Source organism: Carassius auratus, chromosome 22, assembly GCF_003368295.1.
Source record: "Carassius auratus strain Wakin chromosome 22, ASM336829v1, whole genome shotgun sequence".
Lineage (NCBI taxonomy): Eukaryota > Metazoa > Chordata > Actinopteri > Cypriniformes > Cyprinidae > Carassius > Carassius auratus.
In genome coordinates this window covers 13,866,198-13,877,530 of record NC_039264.1, presented here as the reverse complement: position 1 = coordinate 13,877,530, position 11,333 = coordinate 13,866,198, and the positions used below count along the sequence as shown (strand labels likewise).

At 35.5% G+C, this 11,333-nt stretch overlaps 1 protein-coding gene across 1 annotated transcript; it reads right to left on the bottom strand.

Annotated features, from left to right (window-relative positions):
• Positions 1-1,493: 1,493 nt before the first annotated feature.
• LOC113039773 (intestinal-type alkaline phosphatase-like) lies at positions 1,494-9,017 on the bottom strand. Its single transcript, XM_026197861.1, has 11 exons — positions 8,896-9,017; positions 8,690-8,806; positions 7,604-7,719; positions 7,335-7,509; positions 5,606-5,778; positions 5,386-5,511; positions 4,984-5,053; positions 3,523-3,657; positions 3,246-3,437; positions 2,710-2,826; positions 1,494-1,993 (listed from the first exon to the last, which is right to left on the bottom strand). The coding sequence occupies exons 1-11, from the start codon at positions 8,972-8,974 to the stop codon at positions 1,710-1,712; spliced, it is 1,584 nt and encodes a 527-aa protein (XP_026053646.1). The 5' UTR covers positions 8,975-9,017; the 3' UTR covers positions 1,494-1,709.
• Positions 9,018-11,333: the final 2,316 nt, after the last annotated feature.

Genomic DNA, 11,333 nt, shown 5'->3' with positions numbered 1-11,333 from the left:
ATGAATAGGTCTCAGTCAGGGTAGCGCTATATTTAATATTTTACAGGACTGTAAACGAGGCTGTAGAATGCGTTCAATTCAGTGTTGCCAAGTGCGCGGTTTTCCCGCGGAATTGACCTATCGGTAAGCCTCTCCCCTCGAACGCACATGAGCCAATAGCAGTCGAGTATCAGTTTTTGTTTCAGCGCCATAGAGAAACAATAGAAGATTCGAAGCTTTAATCTGTTTGATGGTGTTAAAGCTACAAAAAAAAAAAAACAATGTGATAGCCGAAACATGAGGCTTCTCCCGCTTGCATTAACCCTCGCCTCCAAGATAATGGAGTTAACCACCATATTTATTTTAAAGTGCCCCTATTATGGGTTATGAAAGGTTCATATTTTAGTTTTGGGAGTCCTCAATACCAGATTGAAATGCATGCAAGGTCAAAAAACACTTTCACTGTCTTATAATATGCATTTATTTTTACTTTATTTGCTCAACGACTCCCAAACAATTCACTCAATGATCTATTTTTTTCCAAACGCCTCCCTTGCATGATGCAATCTGCTGTGACTGATCTCATTTTCATTTCATCTTGCCTGTGTAATGGCAGACAAAAGCAGCGTTTGTGAGCGCAGTGCTGCTTTGTGTACAGCGTTATCAAGAAAACCCTATGGGAAAACCGCTATTTTTTTACCTACAAAAGAGGCACCTAGTGGCAAAGAATGAATTTGCGATATCTCCATGAGGAAACTCCTGATTGGATTTCGGCCATGAAAATTCACGAACAATGGTAAATATTTGCATTTGTGCTGCAAGAGAATGTGATTTTTAAATGAAGCTGAGAAGTCATAATTACAGGGATGGATGGTACATCAAGAAGAATATTTTTAGACGTGTAATTGAATTTAGGAATTTTCCAAATTGCAAATAGAATTCGTTATTGTTGTTTATTTACTTGTTTTTCCTCATTGCATTTTTTTTTTGTTTTTTTTGTTGCTATTCATAAAATATCATATCAAAAGGTTTACGAATAGTAGAAACATTAACTAGCATTACTAACTAGGTGTTTCATTGCCTTATAACAACTTTTGTCAGTTAACTTAATAGTTAATATCTAATATTTGAAGGGTCAGTTATTATTATTATTTTAAGTGACTGCCACCTTCTGGCCTGGCATGAATAATACAAATTCGAAAATGCTTATGTTGTTGTGTAAATGTATCCCTAAGACCTTTTGCTCAATATTGCAATCATCTGTTTCTATCTAGTGAGGCAAAAACCGGATCTTCTCAGGTGACAAGAATTCAAATTGGCTTTCATTAGAAATCCAGCAGAACTTGATGTCTGGATGCATGTTACATAAATCCATGCATGTTACATAAATGCGCCTAATGTAAGTATGTTGTTCAAGATAAGCCTATAACAGCAATTTCAATGCCAGAAGGCCATTTGTCCATTAAAGCAATGCTTGTTTGTGGATTCTTTGGATTCTGTCATGAATACATTTCTAGGATTTGGCAGATTTTATTGGGATACATTAATCAACATTTGTCCAACACTTATCCATGTCCTCACAGAGGATCTAGATCATATCTCAACCAACATTCATTGCAAACACAGATCCAGTGCAGAACTTATGCAACTTGCCCCTCAGTTGTCTAAATGTTGCAGTTGAATGCGAAAAACCTGCAAATGTATTGTGATTTAAATATACATAAAAAGCTTTAGTCACATTGCATTAGTGTGGCGAGTGAGGAGAGCAAGCTCAGCATCAGAACCGCGAGGCTGAACTCAGTGCAGACGCCATAGTTTTGTGTATGTTCTACGTGGCAGTCGGTGTAGGGCTCAAGACAGGCAGCGTAAGCCATAGCATGAGGAATGTAGCTCTGCTCCTGGACGCCGTGGAAGAGGTGCGCCATCGGGCCTTTGGCAAAAATAGCCACATCCTCAGAGCCATGAGTTTCTGAATCTAGAGGCACAGCAGCCTGCTGAAGATATTCATCACTGCCTGAAAGAGTCACATAGTAATACATCACATTATACAGTTATTTATTAATTCACCATAAAAGAAAAAAAAAAGTTCATACTTAAACTTGTACAGTATGAGCTATACAGAAAATTAAAAAAGCACCATGAAAGTACAATTAAATTTCTATTTTCTAATTCTCCAGACCTCATATGATATGAAAAGACTTCAGCACTCAATCTTATTCATGCTCAAATGCACGGTATTTTAGTAAATAACTTTTCAGTTCAAAAATACTCAGAATTTGGAGTGCACATTAATATTTTGAAATGGCTGTTATTTATATGTTTCCATTTTAAATTTTAACTTTTAGTCATTGTGTTATGTGTCAATTATAATATACATTAAATTTTTTGTTGTTGTTGTTTTAATTTTAGTTCTTAAACTTACTGCTTTTCATATAATATTTATATTTTACTTTGTTTCATCGTATGGATTACTATGGAAGAGTTCGGTCTTTTGTGTTCCATTGAAGAAAGGGACATACAGTTTGATGAAAGGATTTAAATTTTTATGTATTTATTTATTGGTGAATTCTACCATTAATGCAAAAGAAAAGAGTTTTGTTTGATTTTCTTGCAGTGACACGCATGACCACAAGATGGGGTTCTGCATTGCCATAACACTGAGCTTGTGCCATGCTCTTAAAAATGCTCTTATGCACCTGGGGGAATAACAATTAAACTCATAAAACTTACTTGAGATTGTTTCATTCATGTCAGGACGAGTTCCACTCACAATCTGGTATCCTGGACCGTTCCCGTAAAGTGCATTAGTAAATCTCTTGCCATCCTCAGCTTTTGAATAAGAAACGCCTAAAGACAAAAAGGTAAATGAGTCATTCTTAGTCCCATAATACCATCAGATTTGTTCTTACTGAGATTTTTTTATTATTATTTCTACTGGGTAAATATTTTGGAGCTTAGGCAGAAATAATGGCTCATTCATAACCCCATTTAAATATATATATATATATCATAATTTACTGTCCATCATGTTATTGAAGTATGTATTTAACAGTTTTTGCCCGTAGAGTGAAAGTTGGTTGGATTCCGAACAACAAAAGAAAGTCCTACGAGTTTGAAATGCCAAAAAGTTGAGTAAAAGATGACAGAACTGCCATTTTTGGTGAACTATCCCTTCAAGCCATTGTCAGTATTTAATTTCAAAAGGTGTGGACAAACAAGAGAGCTTGGTTTTTAGCAGCTCATTGATGAATTTTGCATGTGCGTACCTAGCACAGGATTGCCCCTGTAAGAGTAGCCACCGAAGGAAAACACATGGGAATGGTCAGCAGTGACCACGGACAAGGTGTCGAGTTCACTCGTCAGCTCAGCCGCCCGCGCAATGGCCCTGTCGAACTCCACAGCCTCCGTCAAAGCGTACTTTGCCTGCCCTGCGTGATGGCCGTGATCTATTCTCCCACGTACAGGAAATAAACTCACAAATATAAGTATGCCCAACACAGGTAATGGGCTACGCAATGGAAACAAGACATGATATCAACTTATCTTCCACAAAAAGGTAGAATCCTTTCGGGTTTCTGCGAAGAATCTTGATGGCTTTTTCCACCATCTCGGTCAACGATGGGTCCATTGAAGGATCGCGTTCCAGCTCGTACCTGGTGTCCTTTGGCTCAAAAAGTCCTGAGCACAGCAATAAAATCATTTAACATGACTTAAAACTTGAAATAGGGTATATGTATATTTTTTTATTAGCAGTTTACCAAGAAATGTGCTCAAGTAACTATTGAAAATAACTTGTTTTTATGACATAGACCAGTGGTTTGCAACCTTTCTAGGGGACCCCTATTTTAACATTCTTTTTTTTTTGATTCCCATAAAAAAAAAAAAAAAAAAAAAAAAGTTGTTAAGTTTGTAATATTTACAACAACAGTAGAAACATTAATAACATTGCATTAAATCAACAACAATGGCCAGATTTTACACGACAACTACATGATATGTTTTCTACTAGCATGTACTAACAAAGTTTTAAAATGATGCTTCACATTTCAGACTTAAAACCACTTTAAAGAAAAGAGACATGAGGCAAAATGATGAATGATTATAAGCATTTTATCTGCTCTGTCAATGATTCTAGATACCTTACATAAAGATTGTTTAGATCTTAAGAGTGCTCATTATCTTTTCATCAACCAACCCATTAAAATATATAACAGTGAAAAAAATGTTGGTCTGATTTTTTGCATTGGTTTGAAGAAAAAGCGCAGAGGGGCTGAATGAGGATGTATATTGACTGTCAGACAGCAGGTGGCGCTTAAGGAACAGCAGAAATAGAGCGGTTTCCCATAAACAAAACACAGATGTGCTTATAAACAGAAATGTTTGTGAAGACAGATGGTTCAAACCACTTTTCACTCTCTTCCACCATGTTTTCCCTCAAAACAAAACCTTTGCTGCATGCTGTGCCTGCGTGAGAGTGTAACTAACATTGCTTCACATTGGACAGTATTTAGGTGAGTTTAGAAAATCCCTGTGATCAAATACAGATTTAATGATGAATCAAAATATTAAACAGCTGTACAAGCCATTGAGAATTTCATCATGGTTTATGGTCCAACTGTAAGCTATTTTAATTCAGGTCTCTCAACTTTTTTTATTTATTTAAAGAAACAGGATTCCCAGGAGTCTTTAAAAACCTATATAAAGTAGCCTCATTTTAAAAGTGTAATTTCTAGACGTGGAAGAGTCATGTCAATTATTAAAACAGTAAAATTCTATTGCCAATTTTATGATAAATATAAAATATTTGATTGGGCAAACATTTAATGCTTAATGCCTTTCCAGTATATACATTTAACAAGACATAAGGCCATTTGGATGTTGTTGTGGACAATGGGGAGCTTTGAAGTCAAAAAGGTTGAGAACCAGACGGAAATGTTATACTTTAGGATGTAGATCAACATAACAGATGGATGTTTTCCCACCAAATGGAAGAGGAGGCCTTACCCATCAAGTAATCAGTGTTGTCCTCTTTGACGTCATCAAAATCTTTTTTATTCCACACATATTTGGCACTCTGAAGAAGAAAAAAAAGTGTTTGTTTGGTGTTAGGTGTAGTTTGTCCAAATTTTACTCATCATCATGTTGTTCTAAAGACTTTCATTTCTTCCACAGAGCACAAATGGACTTAACCAATATGTAAACCAACAAAAACTGCCATTGAAATGAATGGGAATGGGAATGGACGCATTGGAGACTGTGTAAAATGTCCTGCCAGTCATGACAGGTTGATTCTTGTGACAAACTGGATATGGACATGCATGGATGAGATTCGCAAACATATGCACAAATTTTGACTTGGATTTAAAAAAAAAACATTTTCAATATTTTTGGAGAGGTTTGACTTACATTTCTTTTTTTTAACCAAACATCAACTAGATTTGTTTTGTCCTTTCGGCTCCCTGTAACTGTAGGGTATTCAGGATCAGCCGTTTCCTTGGGAAACATGTACTGCCTTCCGCCACCTAAAATTACCTACAATAAAATAACAGAGGGATTTCACAATCGAGACTGTTGTCAGCGACTGATTACCTACAGTTCAATTCGGTTTACTGGTTTAGGAACTTACATTAATATCAGTGTTGTGGACGAGTTGGTATGCGATGTCCTTGCATCCACCTGCGATGGCTTCAGAGGTCAGCTCTTTATCACTGTACCAGCCTCTTTCAGGGGTGTGGGAGTAACTGGCGGCAGGTGATGCATGCTGGACACGTGCCGTGCTCACTATGCCAACAGACTTCCCTGCAAAATATAAAACCAGTCCAAGGTAATTATAAGCAAATTACGTAACTGATACTGCCTTCAACTGTTTAGCTTTGTCACAGATAAGATCAGCCTCAACTCATCCTTTAACCAATAAAATATATCAGTAGAGGTACAAAGGGTTCAAAGTAGCAATGTTCAACTGTTTGAGAATGAGTCAATAGTTCATAGTCGTTATTAGGAGAAATAAAGTTGGATTAAAGAAAAAATATATATAAAGTTAAAATTTTGAAATATAAAGTGAAAATTGTGAGATACAGTAAAGTCACAGTTATAAGAAATAAAGTTGAAATTATGAAGATATTAAAAAGACAAAAGAAGTCGCAATTGAGATATAAAGTCAAATTGTACGATATGGAAATAAAGTTGCCATTGAATAAAGTTTAAATTATGAGAAGATAATAGAGGTGTGTGGGAATGCGTCAAAGTGACATTGTGAACTATAGGTATACCGTATTTTTCGGACTATAAGTCACACCTGAGTATTAGTCGCATCAGTCCAAAGCTACGTCATGACGAGGAAAAAAAAACATATATAAGTCGCACTGGACTATAATTAGCATTTATTTAGAACCAAGCACCAAGAGAAAACATTACTGTCTCCAGCCACGAGAGGGTGCTCTGTGTCTTCAGTGTAGACTACAGGAGCAGTGAGCAGCATAGAGCGCCCTCTCGCGGCTAGAGACGGTAATGTTTTCTCTTGGTTCATTTCTCTTGGTTCATGTCAAATTAATTTTCATAAATAAGTTGCACCTGACTATAAGTCGCAGGACCAGCCAAACTATGAAAAAAAGTGCGACTTATAGTGCAGAAAATACGGTAGTCACAATCGTAAGAATGATAAAAAAATAAAGTTTAAATTATGAGATAATTTTTTTTTTGTGGGAATGCGTCAAAGTGACATTGTGAAATATATAGATATGGTCACAATCGTAAGAATGATAAGAAATAAAATGTAAATTATGAGCTAGTATAGGTTTGTGACAATGCGCCAATAAGGAAAAATTTGAAATAATTTCGCAGTTGTAATATATAAAATCTCAATTGTAAGAAATAATGTTGCGTGTAAAAAGTGTTAAGTGAAAAAAGATCAAATTATATCATATAAGGTTCAGGTTGTCTGAAATAAAGTTGCAATGATGAGACATAAAGTTGAAATTGCGAGGCATACAGTTTAAATGAGAAATAGTCACAAATAGTATCACGATATAAAGTCACATTGTGAAATATGAAGAAATAAAGTCACGAATGACGGAACTGAAGTTGAAATTATAAGATATGAAATCACAATTATAAGACATAAAACCACAAGTTTTATTTTTTCCTCCTTAAATATATGTGTGTTCGATATGTATCCCCAAGTCCCTAATTCTGCCGTTTTGAAATCATCTTCTTCACATGCAAAATAAATTTCAAAAGAATTGCAAAATGAGTTCATATGGTTAACTATGAGATGAACATCTGCTTAACTCTGAATGAAAAAGTGCTGCATTAATGGGTTAACTGTCCTGGTATTTGGTCTTCCCTGCCATTACCTGCCATCTTTGCCTGATGCAGAATTGATTTGACCTCATTGCCTTTAGCGGAGCTGCAGTCTTTGCGGCGTGCAGCTGCACTGAGACCCAGAGTCCCATAGTTTGACTTCACACCGCAGAGATATGCAGTGGCTGTTGCTGCGCTGTCAGGCATCTGCTGATCGACGTTGTAAGTCTACACGGGGACAAAAACAAACAAAAGTGTTATAAAAGAGTATTTGGATCTATCAATCAGTTATGAATCAACCTAGCCAGTGAGTTTTCTTCACCTTGGAGAGAGCGAGATAAGGGAATGTATCCATGGCTAGGACGCTCTCCTCTCCAGTCTTCCCTTCCATCTGTCCCTTCATAATTCTGGCTGCGGTCACAGTACTGATTCCCATGCCTTATTACATGTCAAAAAGAACACATTGCACAACTTTAAGGCACACAAGTAAACAAGGCATACTGTATGGAAGCATGTTTCCCCTGAATAAAAAAAATTGACTGCATGATGAACTCCCAATTGCAAGAAACAAAAGTCTAAATCGCAAGATATAAACTCACAAGTTGCAATTTACAAAGTCTAATTCTCAGGGGAAAACACTACTTTCTTATCTATTGATAAGTTTTATAACATTTGATAACTATGACTAAATATCGTCCCCTTGGAATTATAAGGTTCTATCTGACATTTTTGTCAAAATTGAGTTATTCACATATTCTTATTCTGTGTCAGCTTATTTACATTGTGCGATAGATTTTTTTAATGTTGTGTACATTATGGGACTTTTTATTTGAAAAACAATAAGGTTCTATCTACACAGTCGAATGGAACACAAAAACTTTGAAGCTCAATATCTCAAAACTACTCGGAATGCAGATAGAACCTTATAATTCCAAGGGGACGATATGTAAAACTAATTAAGAGATCTCACAGTAAACAATCTGATGATCTAATCTAAAGCCACTGTGCAGTTTTTATTTTTTTCTTTCTGTCCTTTAGGACTGCTATTTGTAAAATTGTACCATGTAACCTTAAAAAGACAAGGCAAACTATGCAACGTCAACTGTCTGATAAATCAGACTTTGTTATCAGTTAAGTACAGTTATCACCATATTCATCTTTATAGTTATAGCTCTTGATGTGAACGGACCTTTACATTGCAGAACTGCAACCCAAAATTCAGACACGGTCAGAAGTTCATCAGTGTTTATTTAAGATTTATTGTGATTTGCAAATAAATGTTGACAAATTCTCAAAATCTACAAAAAATGACTAGAAGGATACTTTGTGGCTAAAATTCTACAATACATTCTAGATTATTAAACAGAACAATGCAAAAACAAGAAATTCTAGTTTCTATTTAACTCACCATCTCCGAGGAAGAGAATGAGATTTTTAGCACGGTGCAGGTTGGGCTTCATGGAGAGGGATGTATGAAGAGCCTCTTTACCCTTAACATACCAAAAGTCTGGGTTCTGCTCCTCCTCTTTGAATTGATTCCAGAAAAGAAACATTGATTGATTCAATTTGTTTGGGGAGAAAAAATTGTATTTCGAGCTATGGAATAGCACTTACCAGGAATAACAGATAAACATCCATCAAATCCTACCAAAATAAATATTCCAATAATCAGAAGGGTCTGTTGTGTGGCCATGGTTTGATTGACTGCAGCAGCACTGACAGCTCTGTAAAACTATTCAACGCCCTCCTGTATATAGTCTTCTTTCAGACCAAAGGTCATTTGTAGTTCCCATTCCCTCTTTTGAAACGTACTTTTTATCATGTACTGATCATTCGTGGCCATGTGATTTGTTATGGCTATATAATGATACAAATATTGATGTGAATCAATTACTGTACAGTTCTGTGATTTTTCCCCCCTAACCTGTGCTGTTTTTAGTGAACTGTGCTTTTCTGCGCTAAACTGCTCTTTTTTATATTTATTGCTGAACTGTTCCGTACTGAACTGTTGTTTACTGAAATCTACCGTTAGTAACTAAACTCATTGCATAATGTTCTGTACCATCCTATTTACCAAATTTCTCTGTGTTTTGCACTGTTCTGTTCTGAACTGTTCTGAAATCAACTTACCTGCATTGGACAGAATATTTAAGTTCAGTACTATACTGATCAAAACTGTTCTGTGCTTACTCTGATCTTTACTGAACTGCTCTGTTCAGGAATTAACTTATCTGCACTGGACAGGATAATTAAACTCGTCTGTGCTTTTCAATTCGGATCAGTTGTTTACTGAATTGTTCTGTTCTGTTCTGTTCTTTACTGAACTGCAGCAAGTGCACTATTATGTTCTTTACTGAACTGTTCTATTCGGTTCTGAACTGTTCTCGAATTAACACTGAAATGAACGATTAAACTACTGATTTTAAACCGTTCTTTGCTTTTCTCTTTTGAACTGTTTTGCACCATACTGTTCTTTTCTGGATTATTTTGTCCTGTGCTGAACTGCACCTTGCTGTTCCTTACTGAATTGTCCTGAATGGTACTGTTCTTCAGTAAATTGCACAGAACCTCTTTGCAGTACACTGTTCTTTACCAAACTGTTCTATTTTCTTACTGAACTGAACTGTTCTTTACAGTAATATACGGTACAATACTCTTCTGGTTTGAACAGTTCTATGCTTTTTCCTGTTCTTTACTGAACTGTTCTGTAGTGAACTGATCTTCACCGAACTGAGTGAATAAATTATACTGATTTCAGCTTATTTGTTCTGAACTGTTCTGTTCTGTTGTTTCATTAACTGGCTGTTCTCTCCCGAAGTGCACTTCACTGCTCTGTTCTTTACTTAAATATACTGTTCCTTAGTGAACTGTGCTGTTCTGCGCTAAACTGCTTTATACTTTACTGTAGTACTTATAACATAATACTTAACTGATTTTCTTTTTTCATGAAACTTCACTTTTCTTCAGTATACAGTTCTTTTCAGGACTGAATGAGTTGAACCTTAATAACAGTTAATAACTGTTAAACTATTCTTTACTAAATTGTTCTTTCTGCACATAACTATTCTATTCTGTTCTGTACTGAACTGTTCGTGTAACTGAATGATTAATTTGAGTACTGTGTACTAGTCTCTTGTTCTGTTCTTTAAACAGTTCTGTTCTCTTCTGAACTGTTGCTAATGAACTAAATGATTAAACTCAAAACAAATTTTAATCATCCTGTGCTTTTCTGTTATGAACTGTTCTGTTGAGTGCTGTTTTTTGTTCTGAATGGACTGTTCTGTGGTGAACTGTTCTATTCCAAACTGGATTGTTCTGAATTGTACCATTACAACTGTTGAGGTAAATCACAATGCACTTCTTGCTTTCCTTAACTGTGTTTGATAATGATCTTTATGTTTTTTTTTTTTTTGTACAACGAACATTTCTTTACTGAATACTGCTCTTCTGAATAGAATAATACTAGTCTAAATCAAACTCTTTTTTTCAACTGCTCTGTACTCTTCAGTTTTTTACTGATTTGTTTTGTTTTGCACTGAACTGTTTTGCACTGAACTAAATTGTTACCAAAACCATCCTGTGTGCTTCTTTAATTCTTTACTGAATTATTCTGTTCTATGCTAAAATGAACTGTACTGTACTGCACTTTTCTATTATTTTAAACTGTTCTGGTCCGTTCAAAACAAGCCCTGATTAGTTCATTCCAGTTAATCAACAAGATCATCTGTAAATATATTTTGCAAAATGTTGATTAATCTGCTTTGCTAACACTTTTGACAACCCTGCCTTGTTAATGATATTAAAATGTACGGATTTGGCAGATGCTTTTAAACAATGTAATTGCATTGCATTCTATGTTTATCAGTTCATTCATTCCCTGCATGCAAAAATAGCCAGTGGAACCATATTTAAATCAAATGTAAAAGATATATATTTATCATGGCTTAAAGGCAAGTTTTCTAACCCTTCATACAGCAATGGATATATAATTGCTTTCGATATCTGATGGGCACAGAACATTTATCACAAAAGCTGATAACACTGAAAAAAGT